The sequence below is a fragment of the Lacerta agilis genome, chromosome 8 (genome assembly GCF_009819535.1).
Source record: "Lacerta agilis isolate rLacAgi1 chromosome 8, rLacAgi1.pri, whole genome shotgun sequence".
In the NCBI taxonomy this organism is placed as follows: Eukaryota; Metazoa; Chordata; class Lepidosauria; order Squamata; family Lacertidae; genus Lacerta; species Lacerta agilis.
Genome location: NC_046319.1, coordinates 10824075 through 10850638, shown reverse-complemented (window position 1 = coordinate 10850638; position 26564 = coordinate 10824075). Strand labels below are relative to the sequence as shown.

At 48.2% G+C, this 26564-nt stretch overlaps 1 protein-coding gene across 9 annotated transcripts in view; it reads right to left on the bottom strand.

The window, feature by feature from the left end:
- UBR4 (ubiquitin protein ligase E3 component n-recognin 4) overlaps nucleotides 1-26564 on the bottom strand; it is a 123219-nt gene that overhangs the window by 72930 nt on the left and 23725 nt on the right. For 6 of the 9 annotated variants that reach the window (XM_033159446.1, XM_033159447.1, XM_033159451.1 and 3 more), the window contains exons 24-48: nucleotides 25989-26111; nucleotides 25009-25238; nucleotides 24020-24144; nucleotides 23662-23759; nucleotides 22193-22350; nucleotides 21330-21539; nucleotides 20207-20308; nucleotides 19125-19225; nucleotides 17772-17970; nucleotides 16761-16949; nucleotides 16205-16268; nucleotides 15270-15461; nucleotides 14623-14693; nucleotides 14271-14418; nucleotides 13905-14135; nucleotides 13144-13314; nucleotides 11495-11677; nucleotides 10378-10536; nucleotides 9741-9893; nucleotides 9046-9273; nucleotides 7261-7418; nucleotides 6468-6639; nucleotides 5294-5510; nucleotides 3090-3253; nucleotides 2151-2367 (exon numbers count right to left, since the gene is read on the bottom strand). In XM_033159446.1, coding sequence (XP_033015337.1) covers nucleotides 2151-2367; nucleotides 3090-3253; nucleotides 5294-5510; nucleotides 6468-6639; nucleotides 7261-7418; nucleotides 9046-9273; nucleotides 9741-9893; nucleotides 10378-10536; nucleotides 11495-11677; nucleotides 13144-13314; nucleotides 13905-14135; nucleotides 14271-14418; nucleotides 14623-14693; nucleotides 15270-15461; nucleotides 16205-16268; nucleotides 16761-16949; nucleotides 17772-17970; nucleotides 19125-19225; nucleotides 20207-20308; nucleotides 21330-21539; nucleotides 22193-22350; nucleotides 23662-23759; nucleotides 24020-24144; nucleotides 25009-25238; nucleotides 25989-26111 — 4063 coding nt within the window. The remainder of the gene's footprint in view (nucleotides 1-2150; nucleotides 2368-3089; nucleotides 3254-5293; nucleotides 5511-6467; nucleotides 6640-7260; nucleotides 7419-9045; nucleotides 9274-9740; nucleotides 9894-10377; nucleotides 10537-11494; nucleotides 11678-13143; nucleotides 13315-13904; nucleotides 14136-14270; nucleotides 14419-14622; nucleotides 14694-15269; nucleotides 15462-16204; nucleotides 16269-16760; nucleotides 16950-17771; nucleotides 17971-19124; nucleotides 19226-20206; nucleotides 20309-21329; nucleotides 21540-22192; nucleotides 22351-23661; nucleotides 23760-24019; nucleotides 24145-25008; nucleotides 25239-25988; nucleotides 26112-26564) is intronic. The other 3 variants (XM_033159449.1, XM_033159454.1, XM_033159455.1) reach the window with 1 other exon arrangement.

The following is a 26564-nucleotide window of genomic DNA, read 5'->3' as shown; positions in this document are numbered from 1 at the left end:
AACCTGACCAAAAACATCCACCCACCCCACTCACACAGGAGACCAAAGAACACCACAGCCAACCACAAAGAACAATCACGCCCCACACCAACCCCGACCTCTCTCACCACCAAAGGAGCACAAGCGAACAGAGAACCTGCACAGACAACACTGACACCAAACCCTACACATATTAAGTGGAACAGAAACATCGTCACCCTACCCCACCCATCTCCCCATCCCACCCACCTCTCTCCCCCTTCTCTCCCTAATGTCTCAACAACAACCGATTTGTAAAAATGTTATATGGAAAAATACAAGAGAGACATTGCATTACCTCTGTAAATCAAGAAAATCTTTAATAAAAATATTTAAAAAATAAAAAAAATCCCAAATCCCAGCCCCAGCCCCATCCACCCCCTTAGCCATGAAGCTTGCTGGGGTGATCTTGGGCAAATCACTGCCTCTCAGCCTAGCCAACCTCACATGAGGAGGGAGGGAGAACCATGCATGCCACCTTGAGCTCCTTATGTGTGTGTGGAAAGTCAAGGTATAAATGCAATAAACAAAAGTATGGCAAATAGCACACGGGGGGCGGGGGCAGAGCAGATTGACAAATAAAATAAAATTGGAACAAGGCTTGTAGCATGAAGACTCTTTGGCAACTGTTTGGTATGGCTTTCTTATGGACAGGGCTAAAAATGAACACAGGCAACTCCCCTCACACCGTAAAAACTTTATTTTAACGTAAAAGGTGCAAAAAAGGCCTTGATTACTGCAATGTACTCTGCGTGGGGCTTCCCTCATGCTTGATCCAGCAGATTGAAACATGAAAGTTTGTTTGGGACAATGTAGAAGATAAACTATCACTATATACAGGGGGGGGGGGGATGCCGACCATTTTGCCAACGTCCAATTGACATGCAACCGCTGACACATGGTTTGTTTGGGACCCGGAAGAGGGAGGAATGGGGGTATAATGGGCGGAGGGAGCGGTTTATGGGTCCCATGACCCAGAACACAACCCCCACACTAACAGCGATTTGCTACTAATTAAGATGCAGAGGCAAAAGAAAATGTTAAGAAAGGATTCCGGGGGAGGGGGGGAGGGAATAGCCAAGGTGTCTGTGAAGACATGTGAAGGGATTTGCTCACATTGATCAATGAGTTTAGGGCCTTGTTCTTCCTCTCTTCCTGGAATGTTATTTTTTGCTCTGCATGATGAAGCTGTTGCTTATAAAAACCCGACCTGCCCTTATAGGCCTTTGGAATTCATTCCCCAACACCTGCTGCTTTAGCCAAATAAAGCTGTCTTAAAACATAACAACAGGCGTGACTAATGGAATGAAAATCCACAACAGGAACTTTATTATGTTATCGGGATGCTGTTTTGGATGCACAGTATTGCCTAAACTCACCACCCTTCTGAGTAATACCCCTCCTCACTCTCTCACGATATGTAAGGGTCTGGTGACTTCTGTTTCAGTGTATCTGAAGAAGTGTGCATGCACACGAACGTTCATACCAAGAACAAACTTAGTTGGTCTCTAAGGGGCTACTGGAAGGATTTTTTTAATTTTTTAATTTTGTTTTCCCCCCCTCTTCTGGATTAGGGTGCGGTATTTTATTTTACATGTATATGTTATATGTCATAAGAAGCTAATACATGTGGGTGTGTATTAAATGCAATAAATAAACACAGCGGGCCCGCAACTCATGCATAATCTTCTTGCGTGATCACAACCATAGGCACATGGCTGAAAAATAAATTAATTAATGGGCAGCAGGGGAAACCCACCACAGAAATGAGCTTTTTAAACCCTCCGCCTTGCTTACGAGGCTTTGGAGAGGAGGTGGGACACTCTCAGAGGCCAGTAAGCAAGGCAGGGGGCAAGGCCCACTCTGGACAGGTAGGGGTGATTGTGTGTAGGGGGGGGTTATTGTGCATTGGGGGGGGGGTTCTGGATGTTCCTGGCTTTACAGGGTTTTGCCTTTGTGTCTGGACCTCTGGAACCAAACCCTTGCATAAGTGGCGTGTCCACTATAAAGAGGAAGCAGAATGATCTCTCACTTGGTGGTGTCCGCCGGAGAAACTGGAAATAAGATGATTACCAAAAGTCAACAGTTATTTGCCTTTAAAACGTGGACAGGGGGAGCCTCGGGAATCTTACCGAAGATGGTCAGCTTCTTGTCTGCCTGCAGGGCCTCCTCTCGGGTGAAAGGGAAGTCGAACCACCGTGGCCGGCTCAGGTTCAGCTGCATGGTGCGGCCAAAGATCTCCAGGTAGGAGGGGGCTCGCTCGATGGCCTGAGTCCCAATCTGGACCCTCATGCCGGTCATCACCATGGTGCTGTTGTTGTTGGTCACTTCGATGGTGAAACCGCCAGGCTGCGTGAGGGGAATGAAGGCGGGAGGGGAACACAAAGTGCAAAAAGGCCTAGATTACTGCAATGTGCTCTACGTGGGACTTCCCTCATGCTTAATCCAGAAGCTGCAGTCAGTGCAGAATGCTGCAGCATGACCACCGACAGGAGTGAAACCTTGTCAGCATAGAACATCTTGTGCTCAGAGGTCTGCACTGGTTGCTGATTTGCTGCTGGGCCAAGCCCTTATCAACTTGGGACCAGTTTACCTACGAGGTTGCGTTACTCCACGTGTGCACTCCAACACTTCAATCGGCAGCACTGGCACTGCTACACGTGTCACATAACTGCCCCAAATTCTTAAGAACTCAATTTTTGAGTGTGGTAGCACCTACAATTTGGAAATCTCTGCCTATTGAAACCTGGCAGGCACATTTGCTGTACTCTTCCCAGCGTCTCCCAAAAACATTTTTATTTGGAAAGTCGATGGAAGTTTTTACCTGCTTTTGGTATTTTGACTTTTTGAATGCCTTAAATTATTGTGCTTTCTATTTCTTATTGCTAAAGCACTTTGAGATTTATTTATTTTACAAACAAGGGTTGTATAAATTATGTAAAATAAGTAAATAAATGGGCCAGAAATGACCGCCAGCGCCACTCCAAGCACCATCTCGGACTAGTGATCCTCCCTGTCTGCCCAGAAGCTCCTCCTCCTTTCAGAAGGCCAGTCCTCGCAAGGATGCTCACCTTGGTGTTGGCCACATACATGCCGGTGGAGTTGAGCCGATGCTTGATCTGCTGGGCGTTGTAGACCTGCAGGAGGTCATTGCCACCAAACTCCACGTCCGTCAGCTGCTGGTTGTGCTCGAAGAAGTCGATGGGGAAATTCACCTGGGTGGAGGTGCGGGTTGCTGGAGAAAGAAGGGGGGAGAGATAAAAAAAACCAAACGTTAAAGTCAGGGAGAACTCTTCGTTTATAAAGCAATTTCTAAACTCACAATAAGCAATCCACCCACTCCACAAAGCTGCATCACAGAATCAAGCTTAAAACACTAAATCATATAAAATCAAAAAGAGTAGAGTTCAAACTTTCGGATACCTGTTGTGAGACTCTGCAAGTTTACAGGGGTTTGAGTTGTGGAGTTAATCACTAGACTGACACTGTGTATAATCTGACACTGCTGCTTAGTATGTATCCATTATGTTTATTATGTATTACGTTTTACTGCTTGTTATTATATGTAGTATTTATATAACTGCTTCAATTTGGGCGTGGATCCCTGGAACTGAACCCTCACGGAAGTAGCAGGCCAATTGTATACAGAGAGGATGGATAGACAGATATTAAAAACCATCAGAAGAAACATTTTTGCTGCCCACCTAATAAAATAAAATCAATCAATCAAGCAGGATGCATATTTCGAACAAAAGAGAAATGTTCCAGAAGGCCTGAAACGCCATCCTGATAGTCAAGATAACCCCAAAAATAACTGGTAGTTGAGCTCACATATGTTTATTTTTTCCCTTGCTTTGGTACACCCTAATTGGCATGCTTTGAAGCTGTGCTTATTTGTAGGTGTTGGGATGCTGGGCTCTAGGCCCAGAGAGGGAAGAAGCTTCTATGCCATCTATGATCTCACCAACCAGGTGTGATGGGAGGTTCTGGGCAAACTGACGTATGCTGCTTTGTGCATAAAGGCTGTACGAATGTTTGCTTGGGCGCAGACAAGTCATGGCAACTTCTCACTGCTGCGGTGTCTGTTCCATGCCTGTAACAGCAAGGCCTGGCAGGCTGACTTACTGTAGGTTTACTCTTTATTACAATAAAGCACTAGCACTGATCCCTCTGGCGTTCTTGACATCCTTCTTTGGTATACCTGCACCAAACCACTCCCACAAGCCCACCTTTGGGCCAGTGGACCAGGACACTGCACCAAGGGAGAGATGAGGAACATCCCTCCAGATGTCGATGGACTTCCCAACCCCCCATCATATTTATCCACCGGCTATAGCTGATTGTGTTGGGAGTAAAGCAACAATGCTTGCAATAGGTCGCTTGAATCTACACGATGCTCTCTCTTCTCTTATCCTGTCTGAGATACCTTCCTCACAGCACCAGCGAAAGTCCATGTTGTGCAGTGTCGGAACAGGAGACGAGGCTTCAACCCCCCACTCTGCTACCTGAAGGCCACTGGATGGCCTTGGGACAGTCACTGTCTCTCAGCTGAACCTACCTTACAGGGATACCTTACATTTGTGTACCAAAGCAAATTGGAGGGGCGAAATTATGTATGCCACCTTGAGCTCCTTGGAGGAAAAGTGGGACATAAATCAAATACATAAATAACCCCAGGGAACCTTCCAAACTGTACACTTCTATCATTCTACACCCTTTGTTGGAAGCTCTTTGGCTTAAAACCTTAGACCTCATCTCAGACTCCAGTCAAATCCAACTACGCATTTCCCCAACATTCATCCCTAATCCCTCCCTCCTCCTCATCCTCTACGCTAAATTTAATTTTAGACTGCAGCCCCCTTTAAAGGCAGGGGGAGTCTCTATATCATTTGCTTTTATTTCTTTGAATATTCTCAAACCACACTTTCATATAAAATATTGCAATGCGGTATTACCACCTAGAAACACAAGACTGCTAGACAAACAATGAGACCCTCAAACACATCCATAAAGGCTGCTTCTGCAAAGAATATCGGGTTCAAAACAGTCCATCTGAATAATACAGTTTCCTGAAGAATATTAGGCTTATGAAATCCATGGGTATCAATGGCAGTGAAAACAAAAACAACAACACCATAATCATAGTAAGGAACAAGAGTGATTATAACAGTAGTAGTAGTAATGATTAATAAAAATCAGATTACTCGGATAAGTAAGCCAAACAACACAATGAAGAGAGCGTATGCACCACTTCACAGTCCCTAGCCAATCTGACCTTGCAGCGACTTACTGATGGCCGCCGCTTTGCGCTTGCGGACGGGCTTCATGATGCTGATGACGCTACTGGGCTGGAGGGAGGGTTGGAGCCAGTAGGACGTGTTCTCCACGTTGGCCATGTAGATCCGCAGGCTGCCGTCCTCGCACAGGAGGATCATGGTAGTCCGCTGCTGCTCGTTGCAGGCCGTGTGCCGGATGGCCACCATGTCTTGGATCTGGAAGGCCAAAGATACACAAAAGGTAGGCAGCTCCTTACATTTCCAATGGTGAGCATAAACCAGTATAGCAGCGTGCAGAAAAGCAAGGCAGCATTGCAATAGAAGGTAACTAGGGGCAGTAAAGGCAAGTGATGGTCAGAACTGTGACAGAGGTACCTAGGGACAGTAAAGGTAATTGACGGTCTAGTTCAGGGATGCAGAATCCCTGGGATGGGGAATCTGTGTGGCTTTCCAGATGTCGTTGGGACTCCAACCCCCATCAGTCCCAGGCATCATGGCCAATGGTCAGGGATGAAAGGGAATCGTACCCCAGCAACTTCTGGGGGGCAGCACATTGACTGCATCTTCACTAGAGCCACTGAAAACTCTGAGATGCCTTTGGAAAAGGGGCTGGGGAAATGATCAGTCAAAGTGGCACCATTCCTCAGATCTTCATATGCATTTAAACTACTTAATGAAATATGGAACTCAGTAAGTTTAAAACAGACAGACAGACAGACATGGGGGGGTGAGGAGGTAAGAAGACAGCTAGATCTGCTTCTCTGTCTACCACCCATTGCAAGAAATTGAGGAACATAAACCAACTGAAAGTATAAATATTACAAAAACAGTGTCAAACACAATGTGACGGAGCCAATCTAGAAAATAATGATTCACAGAATCACCAGCAAGTTGTTAAGTTATTCTTTGGCAAATAAAATCCTATGCTAACACACAGCATTTGGAATACGGTGCTACTCTGCAAGGACTCAGCAAGCAAATTTGATGTTACATTTTTGCATTATCAGGCTGTGCAATTTTCCATTCATTGTAATTCTATTTGGTTTACTGGGTGCTCTTGTTCTTTTCTTCCTCCCTGACTTGAGAGAACCCCCTCCCCTTTTGCTTTCCCTGTCACCTATGGAAACTGCCCAAAGGGAGGAGTCTGAAGACAAAAAAAGCAAACAAACTGACCTTTGCTTTAGCTGGTAAGGTTTTAATTTCCTGGATCAGGAAAGTGTCTGGCTTCACCATCACCACCAGAGGGACGCCGGTCGTCTGCTGCACACAGCACACCAGGCCAGGGTGGTTCATCACCTCTGACCACTGGCAGAGCGCTGGGGAGGTCTTGCTGCCCCCATTGGAGCTGCAAGGGTAGGTAAAGTCAGTCTAGCATCACAAGCAGAGGCAACCGTGGACTGGTGGCTCACTCCTCAGTATATCTGGGAACGTTCCCTGCCTGAAACTAGGGAGAGCCGCTGCCAGTCAGTGTAGGCAATACTGAACTTGATGGTCTGTGTCAGTATAAGGCAGCTATGGTATGAGGGTCATAGCTCAGCGGTAGAGCATCTGCCTTGCAAGCAGAAAGTCCCAGGTTCAATATCTCGCAGCATCTCTTGGTATAGCTGGGAATGTCCCATGTCTGAAACTCTGGAGAGCTGCTGTCAATCAGTGTAGACAATGCAGAGGACATTTTCCTACGTTTCTGTGTTCTAAAGTAAGAGTTACAGCTCAGTGGAAGAATGTCTGAAGTCTCAAGTTCAAAACCCCATGGACTCACTCCTTGGTATCTCTGGGAATGTTCCCTGCCTGAAACTAAGGAGAGCAGCTGCCAGTCAGTGCAGACTGTACTGAACTGAGTGGTCTGGCTCAGCAGAAAGCAGTTTCTTATGCCCCATATGCTTCACAGCCTACTGTATAGAAAGGTGTTCCTAACAGCCACCTCACAAAATGCAACGGGAGCAGGAGGTGGGGGAGATGGCCTCACCTTTTGACGTTGATGGGGAAGAGGCGCATCACTTCCAGCGTGGCCCGGCTGACGGTGGCCGCAAAGGACTTGCCTTGGCAGTAGCTGAAGAACAGCATCTGCAGGACGTGGGAATAGTAGACAGAAACACCGCCTCCGGCCACCTGACCGTTGCTGTCCTGCAGGGAACAGGGAGAAAAGAGGCATGTCGAGACCTGAAAACCTGTGGATGCGACTCGGGACTGTGAAGGATACCAAGAAGGCAACCTGGGAAATGCTTTCCCTGGCCCAAACGCTGCTTCGACGTGGCATTTGAGGAAGTTCAGGTGATGCCGAGCCCTCCTGAGGCTAAACTGCTTATGGGAGGTAAGGGTGTCAAGGGTGATGCAGTGGCAAGACCAGGGGTCACCAAGGGAGTCCCCGCAAACGCCAGCAGTGTCCACGGAAGGTCTCAGGGTTGCATCCAATCCAATGGGACAGCTTTATATTCCTGCATTGCAGGGAGTCAGACTAGATGATCCTCAGGGTTCCCTCCAACTCTACAATTCTCTGATTCTATGAATGTGAGTCCTACTCAAGAGGAGATCCACTGAAATCAAGGGGCATGAGAACTTAGGAGGTGTCTGCTGGATCAGTCCAGTGGCCCAGCTGGCCCAGCATCCTGTTCTCACAGTGGCCAACCACATGCCCCAACCCGTAAGCAGGACCTGACCACAAAAGCACTTTCCCCTCCTGCAGTTTTTAGTGACTGGGTCAAGTAATTTAAATGAGTCTACTCTGTGTAGGACTGGGTTGGGGACAACGCAGGAAAATATCCTCTCAGGAATGCACAATATCCTGTTGATCTTCAGGCTCAATTTCCATTTGCACTTGCTCACCCCTCCTATACTGAACATACCCTCTTAAACACACGGCCACATTTTGCTGGATGCCAGGAGACATGTTCCAGAAGGGGAAGAGACTGAAACAAGATCAGGGCGTTGTGGTGGGGCGGGGGGGGGGGGGGAATGCTGGGAATTGCAGTCCTGTTAGCTTAACATCTGTCTTGCAAAAACTGGTGGAAAGTATTGTTAAGGGTAAAATAACCAAGTATGTAGAAGAACAAGCCTTGCTGAAGGAGAGCCCTGACTCACAAACCTATTAAGAGTTCTTTGAGAGTGTTAACAAGCTGTAGAGGTGGTGTACTTGGACTTTCAAAAACAAGTGCCTCACCAAAGACTCCTGAGTAAGCTTAGCAGTCAAGGAATAAGAAGAGAGGTCTTCTTGTGGATCAGGAACTGGTTAAGTAGCAGGAAGCAAAAAATGGGAAGAAGTGGACAGTTCTCCAAATGGGGAGATGAAGAAGAAGAAGAAGAAGAAGAAGAAGAAGAAGAAGAAGAAGAGGAGGAGGAGTTTGGATTTGATATCCCGCTTTTCACTACCCGAAGGAGTTTCAAAGCGGCTAACATTCTCCTTTCCGTTCCTCCCCCACAACAAACACTATGTGAGGTGAGTGGGGCTGAGAGACTTCAAAGAAGTGTGACTAGCCCAAGGTCACCCAGCAGCTGCATGTGGAGGAGCGGGGATGCGAACCGGGTTCCCCAGATTACAAGTCTACCGCTCTTAACCACTACACCACACTGGTGCACTGCAAGGACTGGTACTGGGACCTGTGCTTTTTAACTTGTTCATAGTTAGGGGTGAGCAGTGATGCCCCAGAAGGGGGAGAGCCAAACAGAGAGGGGGTCATGTTTAAGGCTGCCGTGTCGTATTGAGAAACCTTCATCGATCCAGGTACCAGAACTATAAAATGCAGTGCTGTGTTACCTTCAGGTCATCGTGTGAGATTTCTAGAACATTGGTGACATAGAAAGGGCCATGCTGGGCGCTGCTCGCTTCCTCCATGAGCTGGGTGTAGATGTAGCCGGCAGATGACATGATGACCACAATGTTCTTGCCCTCTTCGTTGAATAGGAAAGTAATGTCCCTGATCTTGGAGCTAGGCAGCAGGAAGTAGAAAGTCGGGCTCAAGGCATCCACCGAGAGGTCATAAATCTGTTGGAACAGAAGGGACAGTTAGTAGTTTGGGGCCAACAAAAAGGGTTACAGTCAGAAGCTAGATGCATGTTGATGGACTAAAAGCCAATTGCTGGGAATCTCAAATGGGGAGAGTGCTGCAATGCTCAGGTCTAACTTCTGGGTTTCCCTTGGGGCATCTGGTTGGCCACTACGAGAACAGACTCCAGCTGGGTCAAAATGCTGTGGCTAGACTGTCAATGGGGACAGACTACCACCAGGACATAACTTCGTAACTCCACTGCTCCAAAGTCAGCAGTGTCTGCCCACATGTTATGGGGCCAGGTTAAAAAAAAATGCATTGATTTACAAGGCCCTTAGCAGCTTGGGTCCAGGATACCCAGCTGAGGAGCAGCACAATGGCAACCCTCTCTAGATCAGACCCTAAAAGGTCCCATCTAGTTCAGCATCCTTTGCCCCCAACCTGTTTCCCAACTTCACCGCACCTTCACAAAATCCGCTGTGACGATGGCGAGCTCCGTCTGCGAGCCTGGCAGCCACACGGCTTTGATGATGAAGTTGCCCGTGGCCAGCTGAGGGTGAAGGACCAGGTGGTCAGAGACAGATCCAGAGCTGCTGAAGGTGAGCACGTGGCAGTCCTGTCAAGAGAGAGAGAGATAAACTGATTAAATGCTGAAGAGAATGCCTAAGTTGTTAATATACGTAAACTGGAAAATGATTGATGGATTGCATTTATATCCCACTTTTTCTCTAAGGAGCTCGAGGTGGCGCACATGGTTGTTGTTCTTCTCCTTATTTAATTCCCACAAGGTAGGTTCGGCTGAGAGACAGGGACTGGCCTACGGTCACCCAGTGAGCTTCATGGTCAAGTGGGGATTTGAAGCCAGGTCTCCCCCAGGTTCAAATCCCCCCAGGTTCAAACCACCACTACATGAGGCATCACTTCCAAGCTGTCCTATGTTTATAGACTATTTTATTAACTCAAGGTAGCTTTTTTGTATTTATTTTTTTTTAAACGGAGAGAGAAAATATTTTATCCCACTGCAATGAACGGAACCAAGATAGTCATGCCAAGAGAGCCAGCGGTGCTGAGGCCCCAGAGGCTGCTGCCATGCTTTTTACCTTCAGCCCACACACAGCCAGGTAGTCCTCCTTGCAAGGGTTCCCCGTCAGGCTCAGCACAGTGAAGGGAACCGGGGCGGATGCCAGGCGAGTCAGGGTCAGTTTCCGTTTGCTGGAATCGGCTTGCTTCAGCAACGCCGAGAGTTGCAAGACTGTGATCTGCATTTAAGAGCAAAATGCGAACATGAGGCATTGCAGAGAGCGAGTGTGTGGTGCTTCAGCACTTGAACGGGAACTGAATAGCCCAGGGTTGCCAGCTTCATCTCCACAGCACCATTATGCTGATAAAGGTTTCCCAGACCCCACTACAAGACTATGTAAATGCACAGAGCTTTATAAGGCAACAATGGGAACTGTTAAAATACAGTTAAGCTAAACAGTTGTGTTAAAAGAAAAAGTATGTTTTTGTGAGATGCTACTGATAAATGGGAGCCTGGTAACTCAATACATAAAGAGACAACAGAGATTTTCAGGAAAAGGAACTGATTTTGTGCATTTACAGACCAGATAGTTCTTTATTTCTGTAGAAGGATGAACTGCTAAGTAATGATATTTGGCTCCAACAAGCTATTTTATTATGCATATATATAATCAAGCGTAAGATTATTAATACTCTAACGTATTTTGAACTTAATAGTTATTTATTTATTGCATTTATAGCTCACCTTTCTCCAGGAGCTCAAAGTGGCGTACCTGGTTCTCCACCTCCTCATTCAATTCCCACAACTACCATGCAAAGTAGTTTAGGCTAAGAGACCATTACTGGCCCAAGGTCACCCAGCAAGCCTCAGTTTACTGAGGATTTGAACCCTGATCTCCCAGGTCCTAGACCAACAATCTTAAACACCACGCCATATGCTGGCTCTCTGATGGAAGAAGCTTATGGGGCTGTATCAAAGACTAGTCCTCCTCACAGCAGACCAACTGAAGTTGATGGACAGGATTAATTTTGTTTTACTCATTTCAGCAGGTCTACTCTGGGTAGGACGAGCGTCATTCGTAGTGTAATATGCATATGTGGAAGACGAAATAAAATGTATTGGGTTTTTAAAATGCACACACACGCTGCAGGTGGTCGCCCCAAATGTAGATGCTTCCCTGCTCCATCTAGACTCACCTTGCCCTTCTCATGGCTGACGGCCAGATGCTGGCGGCGCCCATGAGGCGAGGAAAGCACGCACATGGCCACTCGCCGCAGGACATGGGCGCTGATCAGCTGCCGGATGGTCTGGCCCTGGTCCCCGCTGTAGTTCATGCGGACATTCTCAAAGGCACCTTCTTGGGAGCCGAGAGTTGGCACCTGGGGAAGTGGGGAGAGCACAGAAGAGGCCAAGCCATTGAGCGGCGCCACGCCAGAGGAAGGAAGAGTCTCTGTTCACGCTTAATACTGGGAAGAAGTCATAACGATGAACTCTGCTTCCTCCCAGCTATGGCAGAAGTGCGTCTCGAGCCCTGCCAAGGCTGAAGTCAAAGCATTTCAGAGGGGGCCCTTAAGTGGCGGAGGCGTAAAGTGGATAGCAAAAAGTTTCTTCCCCCTATCACAGAACACTAGAATTTGTGAACAGCCCATGAAGCCGAATGCTGGGAGATTCGGAATAGATAAAAAATAGGACTTATTCACATGGCACAGAGTCAAAACTGTGGAACTCGCTGCTACAGGAAGAAGAGATGGTCGCCGACATGGACAGCTCCAAAAGAGAACCGGACAAATTAATGGAGGAGAGGTGTACTGATGACAACTAGCCAGGGGCATGGCAAGGTAAACTGGTACCCAGGGCAAAAAAATTTTGCCACCCCCCCCCCCCAAGAGGCATGGGAAGGTCAGGTGGTACCAGGTGTGGAAAATTTCTTGTCACCCCCCCCATTGATTCCCCCTCCCGCAAAAAATGGTTTTACGTTATTTCATATTTTCTTACAAAGGAATAATAACAAGTAATAATAATATAAAACTTTTATTTATATCCCGCCCTCCCCAGCCGAAGTCGGGCTCAGGGTGGCTAACATCAGATACATAACATTGGTATAAAATCAAACAATAATTAAATTACCTCCTAAAAACATCTCAAAATCAAATTAAAGTCTAATTAGATGGCTTTCCACAGGGTTAGGGTTGGGAACAGTAAGTGCTCCACTGAACTGAAATTTCAGCCTTCACAACATAGGAAAACAGTCAAGTAAACAGCTATTTTGGTGGAGGGGGGTCAAGATATTAACTGATATGCATGGAATTTCATATATAGCTATATAATCCCTAGTATAGTAAGATAAGACCTTCGGAGCAGGCATTTTAAAAAAATTCAATTTTTTTCCCAAAAAAATTGTTCCTTGATAATTTGTCACCCCCTCTATTATGGAACCTGGGGCAGCCCCCCCGCCCCCCCTTGCTACGCCCCCGCAACTAGCCATGATGACTATGCTCTGCCTCCACAGCAGGAGGCAGCAATGCTTTCAAATACCAGTTGCTGTAAACCTCAAGAGGGGAGAGCGCTCTTGTGATCAGCTCTTATGTTCTTATGGAAAGCATGAAAGGAAAGAGTGAATGCCACCTCCTGTGTTCAGATGTGTAGTGGTCTGGGGCCGTTGCGGGAGGGGGGGTCAAAGAGCTGCTACTATTTCTGCAGCAGGGCCCCTGCTGATTGGAGCCAACTGGAGTGAAAGGAGGTGAGCTGGCCACTGAGGGTGGGCTCCTGGGGTCCCTCTGGAGAAGGGAAGACTATTGAGGAGCTGCTGCCCCGTGTGCTTCAAAGGAAACCACAAGGTTCTTACCATCAACTGATCTGTCATTTCCACCGTCTTGTCCAAGGTGTGGAGCTCGCTGAGGGCCTGCTGGGCTCGGCTGCTGCTGCCCATGGCTGAGGCCTGCTGGAAGTTGACCTGGATGGCTTCCATGAGGAAGTTCAGCATGTCCAGCACCAGAGGAGCAAAGGAGAAGTTGGCCTGCAGCAAGATTGGGTGGGGGGAGGGAAAGGGAAACAGCCTTAGTGGCCTCCTTGCTTCTGAAGGACTCTGGCAGCAAATCAAGTGAACAATAGGGAAGGGATATGGTTCGATGGTAAGAGTATCTGCCTTGCATGTTGAAGGTCCCAGGTTAAATCCCCGACCCTAACCAGGAAAGGCTGAAACCTTGGAGAGCCACTGCCAGCGAGCTAGAAGGACTAAGGGTCCAGCTCCGTATCAGGCAGCTTTCAATTTAACTCAGAACTTCATTCTGAAGCATGAGGACTAGAATCTTACTACATTTAGGGGAAGCTCAGTGACATAGTGCCTGCTTTGCATGCAAAAGGACCATGGTTCAATCCAGGAAGCATCTCCAGGAAGGGCTAGGGAAACACTCCCTGCCTGAAAGCCTGAAGAGCTGCTGCCAGTCAGTGTAGACAATACTGAGCTGGTTGAACCAATTGCCCTAACTTGACATAAGGGAGCTTCCTATGTTCCTGATCTCAAGGGGCAGGTGTCTCCCGACTTCCCCATGGCACCACCAGGCTCCTCCCTTGAAGAGAGAGGCCTTCAGACCAGCAGGGCCATACCTGGGACTGCAGCTGTTCCCGGCAGCCCTCCACGTTCCGGCACAGGCTGCTCTTCTTGGGCTTCTCCTCGTCAGACCCTACCCGCCCGTCGTTGATGGAGGTCTTGGATTTGTCCGTAGGGGAGGTGCTGGAGTGCCGGACGACGCTCTCAGAGACGCGGGTCTCACTCTGGAAGGCAGACTCCTTCATGGTGGAGCTCATGCCACTGCTGGGCGTCCTCTTCACCAAGGCCTGGAAAATCAGGAGCAGGATTTCCATGTGGTCAGGCTCACACACGGCATGTGGCTTCACCCCTGCGGCGTGCCGCTTGGGCTGCCTCCAACACCCCACAGATCGCAAGACCCCCCGATCACCAGAGAAACGTACCAGGCAGCTGCCGTCCTCCTTTGCCCCACAGTCGCAAAAGAAAGAGCCGTACTTGGCGTACGAGATCTCATGGTCCTTGTGGCAAACCTTCGCACAAACAGTGCAGACCCCGACGCCGTCGACCATCTTGCAGGTGTGGCAGTGGTACCTGCAGAGCGAGGGTTTTTATTTCTTGAAAGCAGTCAGTTGTGTTTGCGTGATGACTGGCTGCTGGGTGACCAGCACAGCAATGGGCACTTCCCACTACCCTGGGTCACCAGGATAGGGCTATCAGGCTGACAAATGCCACAAGACAACGGGTGACCACAGAGAAGCCCCCCGAACTCAAATTTCAAAATCAAGGGTGACTCACCAGTGTTGGTTCATGAATTCTTTCTGAGTGATGGTAAACGTGCAAAGTTTGTTGCAGAGCGAGTCCTCATCCTACACACACACACACCAGAAAAGAGGGGAAAGGCCCTTTTAGCTGGAAAGATACACAGTCTCTCTTCAGACCAGTGTCTACACAATGGCTTTGTATTCACAATCAGCTGAAGAGGTATCAGATCTGTTGGTAATTCATTTGGCTGAATGCTCCATTATTTTTTAAAAAGCGGTAAAATTTCTGCATGTAGTAGAATAGTAGAAACTCAGGGAGAAGGCTAAACCAGAGCCACCTTCACCCAAATGCCCTACTTTTCTGCACTGCAAGGAGGTTTTTGTGAAAAAAATGTACGAAACAGCCTTCATTCATGGAAATCCTCATGTATGTGGTACTTGAAAATTGTACAGTATGGGCACAGTTTTACCATCACATCTGTTGCTTTGGGAAGATTAAGAGCCCTTCTAAATTTAAATTCAACCAATCCGAGTTAGCCTCAAGCAAAGGCAAAAAAGCAAGCCTTAAATGTAAGGGGTCTTTTACAATTTAGTGTTTCGTCTTCATAAACTTTTCCATAGAACACAGTGGTCTTGCCCCTTTGCTAGATCGGTTTGCCAAGCGAGTCCAAGGCCACCTACCGAGTCTTCAGCTTGGGAGTCCTCCTCCTCCACAGCCAGCTCCTCCACCCAGTCCGAGTCCACCTCAATGGCCCGCTCCTCCCCATCGACCGAGAGGTGGCTGGGGCCCTGCCCGCCGGTCTGGCTCAGTGCATTGGTGACATCAGCCAGGTAGGAGACGATATGGCAGGTGCATTCCAGGATAGTCACATGCTGCAAGAGGTAAGAGGAGGAGGAGGCGGCATTCAGTCACAAAGAAAGAGGCCTTTTCTACTAAATCCTGCTGCAACTTTACAGTCAGGCTGCAGCATTGAGTCTGCTGAGAGACTCAGGCCTGTGGGCCTCTCTGCTCTGCCCCCTGGGACTCTCCAGAGAGCACGCTCTCCCCAAGTGCTTTTGCCTGGCTGGAACATGCCCCTTGTTCCAAGAAGAAGTCTTCTCTCCACCCCCCCCCCACCATGGATGGGCCGTAGTTGTGGTGGAGCTACTCTTTGCAAGCAGAAGGTCCCAGATTCAATCCACAAAGGCATCTCCATTCAGGGCTGGAAATATCCCCTGCCTGAAACCCTGGAGAGCTGCTGCCGGTCAGTGCAGGCCATACTGAACTAGGTGGACCAGTGGTCTAACTCAGTATAAGGCAGCTCCCTGCCATGGCAAGTATTCAGGTATACCTCCCAAGCCAATTCTACTAAACTCCACAAGGCAAAGCTGGGTTTCTCTGGACTGCATCCACCGGGGTAGATTCCCAGAGTAGACTGCCAGAGACCATAATGCTTCCCTCAAATGTTGGGCAAAAGTCACCATGACAGACCGAGCCCAAGATTTCTGTGCAAGGAAGGATCACCCTTGTGTTCAGAAAGGAGGCTCCGTATTGCCCTGTCCTCCATCCCTTCTTCCCTGGCTCCCCCTTGGTGCTGCCTGATCTACAAGACCACAAGGGAATTAACCGCATATACCTTTCCATGCATGACGTTGGCATTCATTTTCTCAACGACGTTCTTCTGAGACAAGTATTTCTTGCTAGAACAGCGTGAGATAAAAAGAGTGGTTGGCGGGGAAGGTGGCAGAAAATTGGCCTAGAATACTGGATCCCCAACCCAAGCACGGGGATGACAAGTCCCAGTGAAATACGGCTTCATTTGGAATTCATATTCTCAGCTCTGTACTCTTTCTGCATCAGGTCGGTTTTTGCTGTAACATCTAATTCAATACATAGTCTCTTGAGAACGTACTTTATTTTATGATGCAATGGCTGCGAACCCTGGTTTTTGTTTTGTTACCGCTGTCCCCCCCCCCATTTTCTTCTTACGTATTTCCTACCAGATCGTTATTCATAATGATAATTAAGTCTTGAAAATTAAAGAAAAGAAGCCACGCCCTGCCCCAGTGGCACAGTTCACCATTCCAGGCTATGGACAGGCAAATGCCTTTGCATCTCAATACAAAGCATCCAACCACCTTAAGCCATTTCTGTTCACAAGAGGGAGAGGCCGACACGCAAGACCTTCTTACCATCTGCTCAGCCAATCGACGGCAGCACTGTGAAGCTGGAGGTGCCCCGCCCCTTGACCGGCGCTGGCCAGGGTGGCCATGACTACCATCAGCTCGGGAAAGCCGGTTCCGTCACCATTTGCCAGCATCTCCGTGGCCATCGGGATCAGGGTGCTCAGGAGGACAGTGCAGGCGCCTTCCCCGACTTGGCTGGAAAGGCAAGACACCAAGATCAAGTCATTCCCGTTTACTTACTGCAGGGAAGCATCCTGACGGCTAATGCTTTTAACCCCTTGAATCGAAACAGGGGTTTGGGAGGCCATGGGGGAGGGCAGCTGCTAAACGGCAGAGCGGCTGCTTTGAATGCGGACGGTCCCGGCTCCAATCGCCAGCAGCATCTCCAGGTAGAGCTGGGAATCTGCTCTGAAACCCTGGAGAGCAACTGCCGGTCAGTGTATGGATCACTGGTTCCCGAACTGTTTTCAGGGCCCCAGCACTCCCTTGGTTCCATAAACTCATCCCCAGCGCCCCTTACCCTACAAAAAGCATAATTCAGAATAGTGGTTTGCACAACCTGCTATGGAAGGTAGTAACACAATGAAACTCAAAACTCTTAACTGCACATTCATTCCAAATCCAATCTAAGCTCTTCAGGTTAATCAAGCCAGCAAACTGATGAACCTGAGCCAGTGATACCAGCTTTTCAAAGTCTACTAGTTGCAAGAGCCTCCGATATGACGCTTACTAACTACTTGGTTGTCCGGTAACTTCTTAATGCGATGGATGAGCCTGAGGAAGTGGCACCAGTTTCCCAATGTCTGATTTAAAGTCACTTAGCAGGGGTCTTGCATCACCAACTCCTCTGCCTCTTAGAGCCCTCCTAGGTAATTCCACCCCCATCCCCAGGGGGCAATATTGCCCACTTTGGAAACCACTGAGCTAGATAGACTAATGGTCTGATTCCATATAAAGCAGCTTCCCGTGTGGCTAAAAACTAGAAGCTCCCCACCTGGATGGGGCCGATCCACCTACCTGTTCTCTCGGACAATGTAGGTTGTCAGCAGCTGAAGCAGCTGCCTGTTCTCCTGCACCACCTCCAGCTGGTCAGACTCTTTCGGGGGTGAGGTGGTCATCCGGGTCAGCCAGGCCTGGAGGCGCACAGGCTCCACGCATGCCAGCTGGGCCAAGGAGCCGCACAGGCGCAGGAGGCTGGGGTTGGGGCTCTTCTCAGCTAAAAGAGGCGAAGAGAAAGAAGGTGAAACTGAGAAAACGGCAACCTCCGTGGAAAGTGAAGAGAGGTCACAGTTCAAGGGCAGAGCACCTGCTTTGTATGGAGAAGATCCCAGGTTCAATCTGCGTCACCTTGGGAAAAGACTAGGGAAAGGCTCCCTGCCTGAAGGCCTGGACAGCTGCTGCCAGCCATTGCAGACAATAGTGAGACAAGTGGTCCACTGACTCACTGTATCAGGCAGCTTCTTCTGCTCCTAAGGCAGTTTCCCCAAGGGCTCACCAGCATTTATTTTACCGGGGGGGGGGTGCGAGAGAGAGAACCCTCTATCTCAGTGGAGCCGCCAGCCGTCATTGGACTACAACTCCTATCATCCCTGGCTAGCAGGACCTGTGTTCAGCGACGATGGGAGATGTAGTCCAACAACAGCTGGAGACCCAAGTTTGAGAGGCATTGCTCTATCCAAATACTGCAGGCTAAGATCACCTGCATTTTACAAAAAAGGAAAGTGAGTTATCTGATGAGTTTGCAGAGCAAATCCAGTAGATGTCTGCGGGCTTATTTTGCAGATATCATGTCCTGCTGAGCTACAAAGGAAGTCAGGGGTTTTTAACACCAGAATTTCTTTATCATGCAGGGATGGGGGGACCGGGGGACCTCTGGAATGCTGGCCATGCTGGTTGGGGTTGGTAGGAGCTGGAGTCCAGCAACACCATCGGGAGGGCTACCAAGGTTGCCCCCATCCCTGAGTCAGTTCCAAGAGATTTTTACTAAGCAACAGTGTGTATATAAAAGAGAGCTGTAAAAATTCGGAAGTAGCTGCCTTGGGCATCCAAAAAAGGGGAGAGGAAAAGAGAAGGCTATGCTATCCCCCGAGGAGGAATGGAGATAAGGGTTTTTCACGTGATCTGAAGCAATTGGGGCTGATGGTAGCTTCCCTCCATCCCTCCCCTCCATCTCTCCAACAGCCTCAGTAATAGCTGAGGAAAGGGGAAGGTTTCAGATGGGACCGGGCCCATGCACCAACAACCGTGTTTAAAGCAAGTACCTCGCTACGTTCTGCACAAGGAAGCAAGCACTAAATGCAGCAAATAGTTTATTATTCCTGTACAAGTCAAAACTATAGCCACAAAGCAGGACTGAGCAGGACCACTCACTCAGCTGGAACAGCTTGGTGAAGAACTTCAGGACTCTGTTGCAGAACTTTGCTGAGAGGCTTTCGTTGGCTGTCGCCATCATGATCTGCACCAGTTCTCCACTGGTTCAAAAGGAACATGGGATAAAAGGCATTAGACAAGATGGCTGGTAGCCACACAACTTAGTTAAGTGTCACAAAACCTAAGAAAATGTTGGAATTTAGTGTGTCCTCCCCACGCTACATGCCATTAAGCCCCACTAGTGGCAAAATGGAACCGCCATGTTTGGAGACAGCATAACTTTGAATAGCAGATATATGGGATTTAGGTCTTTGTATTAATTTACAAAGCCCTGACCAAATTTGGTCCAGAGTGCCTGAGGCACTGCCTGAGCCCTTAAATTCCAGCTCAATCGCTGAGATCACCTGCAGTTAGCATCCTTGTGTCATTCCCAGAGTTGGAGGGGCTCATTTGACAACAATGATACAGAGCCTTCAGTGCAAGTGCCTTTCATGTCATGCCTGCTGAAAACTTTTCTATTCTGTCAGTGATTAAGAATGCATCTTTCCATAATAGCTTATTTCTGATTTTAGGGTTTATATATGGTTTTTGTTGTTGTATGGTTTTACATGTGGTTTTTGTATACCGCTCTGGTTTTCTCTTTTGAAAAGCATTCTGTAACTACTTTTATAAATAAGTAAAAATGTAAATAAACAGGGGGAAAGGCTTTGGCCTCCATTCCTCCACTTACGCTTTTCTTAGAGGCATCAGTCTGGGCACCTTTGGAAACTAGATGGACCTTTGCTTAGGCTCTTAGCGCATCTCCCAGCCTCCACAAACCTCCAGATGTTTTGGGACCACAACTCCCATCAGCCCCAGTGCATACAGGGAGTTGTCATTCAAAATATCTGAAGGGTACCAAGTTGGCAATAGGGTGACATAGCCAGGGGTGGGGACCCCTGTTGAACTACAACTCCCATCATCCTTGGTCACCTGGCCAAGCTGCACAGGAGACAGGAGCTCGGCAGCACCTGAGCAGAAGGGTGTGTCAGAAATGTAGAGATAACAGGGAGGTGGATGGCCAAGGAGATGGGGCAGCTCACCTCTCGGAAAAGAACTCTTCCATCGCTTTCCGGGCCTGGCTGCTTTCCAGTTGCTTTTCCAGATGCTGCAGACATTCTTCCAAGATGGATTCATCAAGTCCACTAAGGGAGGGGGGAAATTGTTTTTCCAGAGATGGGAACTTTACCTAGAGGCAGGTTAAGTATTACCAGGCACAGGACACATTTTTAACAGTGAGGAGGGCAGCATTGGTTATCCATTTGTGTTAATGGGAGGAACCCACTGCAGCCATGGCAGTTCAGCTTAAAAAAGTAATTAGGTCAACAGCCTATCTAGTCTGGCATCCTCTTCTCACAGTGGTCAATCAAATGCCTGTGGTAAACCCAGAAATCCTTCTTCACACAGCGTAAACTATGGAAGTCGCTCCCGTGGGAGGGTGTGATAGCCATGTTGGATTAAAGCTGCAGCAGGTTTTATTTCAGGGGGTTGGAATGGATGACCCGTGGGGTCCCTTCCCAACTCTACAATTCTATGCTAGTTGCTTGGAAATGTTCAAGGCCTTTCGAGGTCTTCTTATCTCATGAACTGCATTCCCTCTGAGTGAAGAGGGGCAATAGGGCCCCACCTTTTTAGTGAATCAGCAGAAAAACAAGTAGCCTGCAGAAGAGACCCAGCTAAGACCAGTTTGGCAGTTCAGGTGTACAGAAACAGGTGTTACATTTGGATTTATCTGTACAAAGGATTTGCTCTGCTGAAACTGTATAAAAGCGCTTTGGGAAAAGATGCAAGCAATGGAGGACACTGCATTGCCTCCGGGGAAAGAACCGGGCATATATTTAAGTAACAGCCACCAACCTAGATGGCTTTAAAAGAGAACAAATCAAATTCATGGAGCACAAGACCAAGGAGATAGCTTTTGACGGCTACTAGCCTGGTGGCTATGCTCTGCTTCCACAGTCGAAGGCAGCAATGCTTCTGAGTAATAGTTGCTGGAAACCTCAGGAGGGAGTGTGCTCTTGTGCTCAAATCCTGCTTTTTGGCTTCCCACTGAGCCATCTGGTTGAGCACTGTGAGAACAGGATGCTGGACTAGATGGGGCATTGGCCTCATCCAGCAGATTCTTCTTATTGTTCAAGGCATTTAGGGCTGTGAAAGAATCCATACCTGTTGGGGTCAGAGTGATTGGCCAGGATGTTGTAACAGCCCATGATCAATTTCTCATAGACTCGTGACAGGAACTCGTCCGATTCCGCTGGGCCCAGGATCCTCTCGAGGGAGTTGCTGCTGATCTCCGCTACGCTCTCCGTGCTGGTCTCCAGGAGAAGGGGAAGAAGTGTGCGGATGACCTGGGGCGGGTTCAGTTCATCTGACCAACTGGAGGGAGAGGGGGGAAAGAGGGCCCTCAAATGGTTGAAGAGGAAGGGGACCGTAGCTCAGTAGGGGAGCACCTGCTTTGCACGCAGAAGGTCCTCAGTTCAATCCCCAGACGGATCTCTAGCTAGGGCTGGGAACACCACCTGTCTAAAACCTTGGGGAGCTGTGCAAACCTTGGGGAGCTCCCAGTATGTGCAAACAATACTGACTACAGTGGTAGCCCGGGTTACAATACGTAACCCGAAAAGGACGTAACCTGAATAATTTGTTCTGCGCATGCACAGACCGCAAAAACGCTTCTGCGCATGCACGAATCACGCACACTTCAGGTTGCGCTTCCAGGTTAGCGGAGTTCGTAACCCAAAAAGTACGCAACCCGAAGCATACGTAACCGAAGGTACAACTGTAAATGGACCAATGGTCTTACTTGGTACAAGGCAGTGTTCTGTGTTCTTTCGTCTAAGGGAAGAGCCCTAGCTCAGTGGAAGAGGATCTGCAATGGTATCTCCAGGTAGGGCTAGGAAATGTCCCGTCTGGGGAGCTGCTGCCACTCAGTACTCAGCTAGACAGACAGGTGCCCCACCCCAAAGTGATGTCCATTGGTGTAGAGATGAAAGAGGAGCTGTCTGTGAACCAAACACATTTCAGCTTACACAATGAGGTCACCAGTGAGCCTGACCAAGGAGAGGAGGGTCCGCTTCAAGGAGGCCGCAAGGGGAAGGCTCTGGCTGCAGAGGGTGCCGAGGTGGGCGGCTTGCACCGCGCTGATGTAGCTCTCCGCTGGGATCGTGTCATTGGCAAAAGCGTTGCGCTAGAAGCAAGCAAAAGAGCATCCAATGCTAGTCCTCCTCACAGTAGGCCCACTAAATTAATTAACATGCCTCTCTCAGGTTCATTCATTTCAGAGTGTCTACTCTGAGTAAAACTGAGTTAGCTCCAACTCATTTGCTTTTGTTTTTTAAATACATTTCCTATACTAGCCCATTCATTTAATATTTATTCCAGGGCTATTTACAGTGCAAAATTGAGAGTGAGTAAAATATGCAAGGAAACATTGTTTTTTAAAAAATAATAATCAGCAAATAAATACAATACCACAGAAAACTTGATTCCCAGGGTGTATAAAATTAAAGGGCAATGTACCCAGCATTGGGCTACGCAGAGGAGATCCACTGAAACGAATGGTCCAAAGTCAGGCATGCCCTTCATTTCAATGGGTCTACTCCGAGGACTTAGCTGGCTACAGCCCCAAAGTAAAGAGCCCAAGAGAGTGTTTCATAATCCAGATTTGGGTGGGTGAAAATACAGATGAGAAAGCTGCCTCTTTTATGACCATCAGCTGCAGCTGTATGAAGGAGACACAAAAGGCTTCCACTGCCTCCATGATGAGAGAAAGTGATGCTTTTGAATACCAGTCACTGGAAATTGCAGGAGGGAGGGTGGTCTTGTGTGTGGATGCTGCTGGGGGGGGGGAATTCCCCCATCGAAGCATCTGGTTGGCCACTGTGAGAATAGGATGCTTCACTAAATGGGCCATTGGCCTTATCACACCATAAGGCAAGGTTTTGCTTTAAGGACACCTGTCCCACAGCTGCTTTTTTGGGGATGGTCAAGTTAAGTTTTAAGCACCTTTCTCCCCTTCACCTCCTAGAGAGAGAGAGACCTCATAGCTAGCTTGAGAGATGTGTTAAGCAGAAGAGGAGATTAAACCAGTGGATGAGCCTGCCATCTAGTGGGCAGAGAGGAGAGCTCACCACTGTAAAGGTCCACTGAATGGGGACAAAGAGGAAGGAGAGGGAAATGTGAGAAGGTGAAGCAGCCAGAGTGAGCTGCTTCCTCTTCCCAACAACCAAGTTGTTATCGTCGGACTGGGGACCTGAGAGATCAGGGTTCAAATCACCTCTCCACCTTGGGCCAGTCGCCATCTCTCAGCAACCTACCTCACAGGTTGTTGTGAGGATGAAATGGGAAAGGGGAGACCGGAATATAACACCACTCGGAGCTCCTTGGAGGAAAAGGCAGTATATAAACATAACAAATGGGAGGGAAAAAACTTAGCCCTTTGCCACTGCAGCCAGAAAATAAACAACAACAACAACAATATTTATAAAATTGGACATACCCATGAGCCAATGTTTGGGAATTCATTGGTGTGGATGTTGTTCCATGATTCACACAAAGACTGCACAGCTGAAGGCAAGTTCTGGACAAGGGCTGGCCCTGCTCCACAGAAGACCGGCAAACAGAGACAAGCTTTCAGGGCACGAACTCAAACTCCACCCAATAATTTCATGGAGTTGGAGAAGCTCCAAGCTCAGCTGCCCGCTCGCCTCCTCCCCCAACCAAGTGGAGATGCTGGAGATTGAATCCAGGACATTTTGAATGCATGTGCTCCACATACGGAGGACCCGTAACATCATCTGGGAATGCAGTCACAGCGATGAAGCCACAGCAGGGAAGGAGGGCAAAAAACAGCTTACCTAAAGTGTTGGATTTGCATCGGCTAGAGCCGATAGCCAGGACAGCTGCGTAGCCCTGTAGCTTCTCCTCTGTGGGCTTGTTCTCAGAAGCGCCTTCCTCCAAGAGGCTCTGCAGTAAGTAAGACCTGCACCAGGGACAGGGAAGGGGAGGTTGGGAGTTCCCAATTCAGACTTTTGGGGGTCGCTGAGAAAATATATCTCCCTCTCTCAAAATACTAGAACTCCAGGCCACCTGAAGAAACTGAAAGCTGGACGATTCAGGGCAGGCATAGTCAAACTGTGGAATTCCCTCCCACAGGAGGCAGTGATGACCTCCAACTTGGATGGCTTTAAGACAGGATCGGAAAAACTCATGGAGGAGTTCGATCTTTTAACATTGTCTTTTATGTATGACGACTTTGTTGCTGATTATCATCTAGTAATTATTTCCTGTAATAGCCGAGAGTGAATTTGTTTCCTGCTTGGCAGGGGGTTGGACTGGATGGCCCTTGTGGTCTCTTCCAACTCTATGATTCTATGAATTTCTGTTTAGCTATTATTTACTGATATTCCAAGAGTTAATTTTATAGTGCAATATATTATTCTAAATTGATTACTGAACATGACTTTATTTGATGTAAGTTGCTTATTTTAAAGTCATATTTTTATTATGACTTATTTGCACTGGATGAGTGCTATAGGATATGTGCTTTTTGTTGCAAATTGTGCTTTTGTCTACGGCTTGTAAACTGCCTTGCGTGTATAGAAAGGCGGCAAACAAATTAAAAGTTGGTTGCAGTAACGCTACTGAATACCAGCTGCTAGGAATCACAGGTGTGGAGAGTGGGTTGCTGCATTCAGGACCTCCTTAAGGGCTTCCCTAGATCCCTAGCTAGCAGGTCCAGTGATCAGGGATGATGGGAATTGTAGTCCAAAACCAGCTGGAGACCCAAGTTGGGGAAACCCTGTTCTAAGACAACCCTTCCAGGAATATGATGCAGCCCACTTACCTGGTGAAGGTGGCATAGGTGTCGATCAGCTGCAAGGTAGCCGGGAGCAAGTTCTTCGTGATCTCAGACGACTTGTGGGGGTCGGTCTCAGCGGCCAGCTTGGAGAAGTGCTCGTCGAGGGAGACCTGGACCTTGGAAATGGCGGCGTCCAGGGTATAAATCGACTGCAAGCTGGGGATCTCGTGCAGCCTAAGGATGGTGGTGCAGTCGATCCCACAGAACGAGGAGATCTTTGGAAAGAACGGCAGTGGTTATTTTTACTGAGTACTTTTGGATCCCAAACCTTCCCTCTTAGCAGGCTTGGGGTGGCTTGCATGGAGCCAACTCATTTTATTCTCAAAACAGAACCCTGCAATAGTACATTAGGTTAAGAGAGACTTGCCTGAAATCACCCAATGAGTTTCACAGGCAAGATAGGATTGGGAATCTGGGTCCTGCACCCCGCATTCTAACTTGGCCTTTGCTAACCAGGTACCAACAGCTGTGATGGGCAAGTTTGATTTGAAAAGATATCTGAAACATCTGGATATTGCCAGGTCGTTCTATTATTATTACTACCTTCCATGGAAGATTCAGGACAGACACTGTTAACCCAGTGCACAGTTAAACAAGAGGAGGCAGAGATGGCTGCCAAATTGGATGGCTTTAAAAAAAAGAGGATTGGACCAATTAACGAGAGAGGATATGGATATCAGTGGCTCCTAGTATGGTGGCTATGTTCTGCCTCCAAAGCTGGATGCTGCTGGAAAACCACAGAGGGCAAAAGTGCTCTTGTGCTTGGGTCCTGCTTGCAAGTATGCCACAGGCACCTGGTTGGCCGCTATGAGAACAGGAGGCTGGGATACACGGGCCATTGCATTGATCCAGCAGGTTCAATACGTTATTGTGTATCTAAGTCCTCTCACTACCCTCTGCATTGCATCAGAGCAGGTAACAAAAACCCAGCTGCCGCCACTAGTTCTATGCACCTCAACACACACCTGTCTGGCAAAGTACTCCTCTGCTATTTCCACGTCGTACTTCACACAGCTGCACTTGACCGAGGTCAGCTCAACGAGAGAAGTGGCGTGTTCAGATTTCATGCCCTGCTTAACAAGGTGATCCTAAGCGAAAGGAGAAAACAAAAAGAAGATACAATACACCATGGGTGACAGAACTGCAACAGGCCTGCAGCGTCTCTTATGCTGAAAGGTAATTTCATGAAAAGTGCATCCCATAGTGAATCAAACGGGTAGCTTCCAGGGTCTTAGCAGCGCATGAGAACAGAGAGTGGCTGTGTTTGACCACAATGCTTAAGCATTATTGTGTTATTATTGTTCCATCTCTGGAACACTCTCCCACATGTAGTATTGGCTGGTGCCAACATTGTCAACTCTTCAGCACCAGGGAAATATAATTTTTGCTGTTCCATGTATGGGGCGGTGGCTATTTTAGGTGTTCATCCTGTTGCTGGGGGAGGGAGGATATTCTTGTTTCGTAACTGACTAGCTGTTGTTTTAACAGCAGCTTGAGGAAACAACCAAAATCCAACAAGCTGTGGCTAATCTTAACTATAG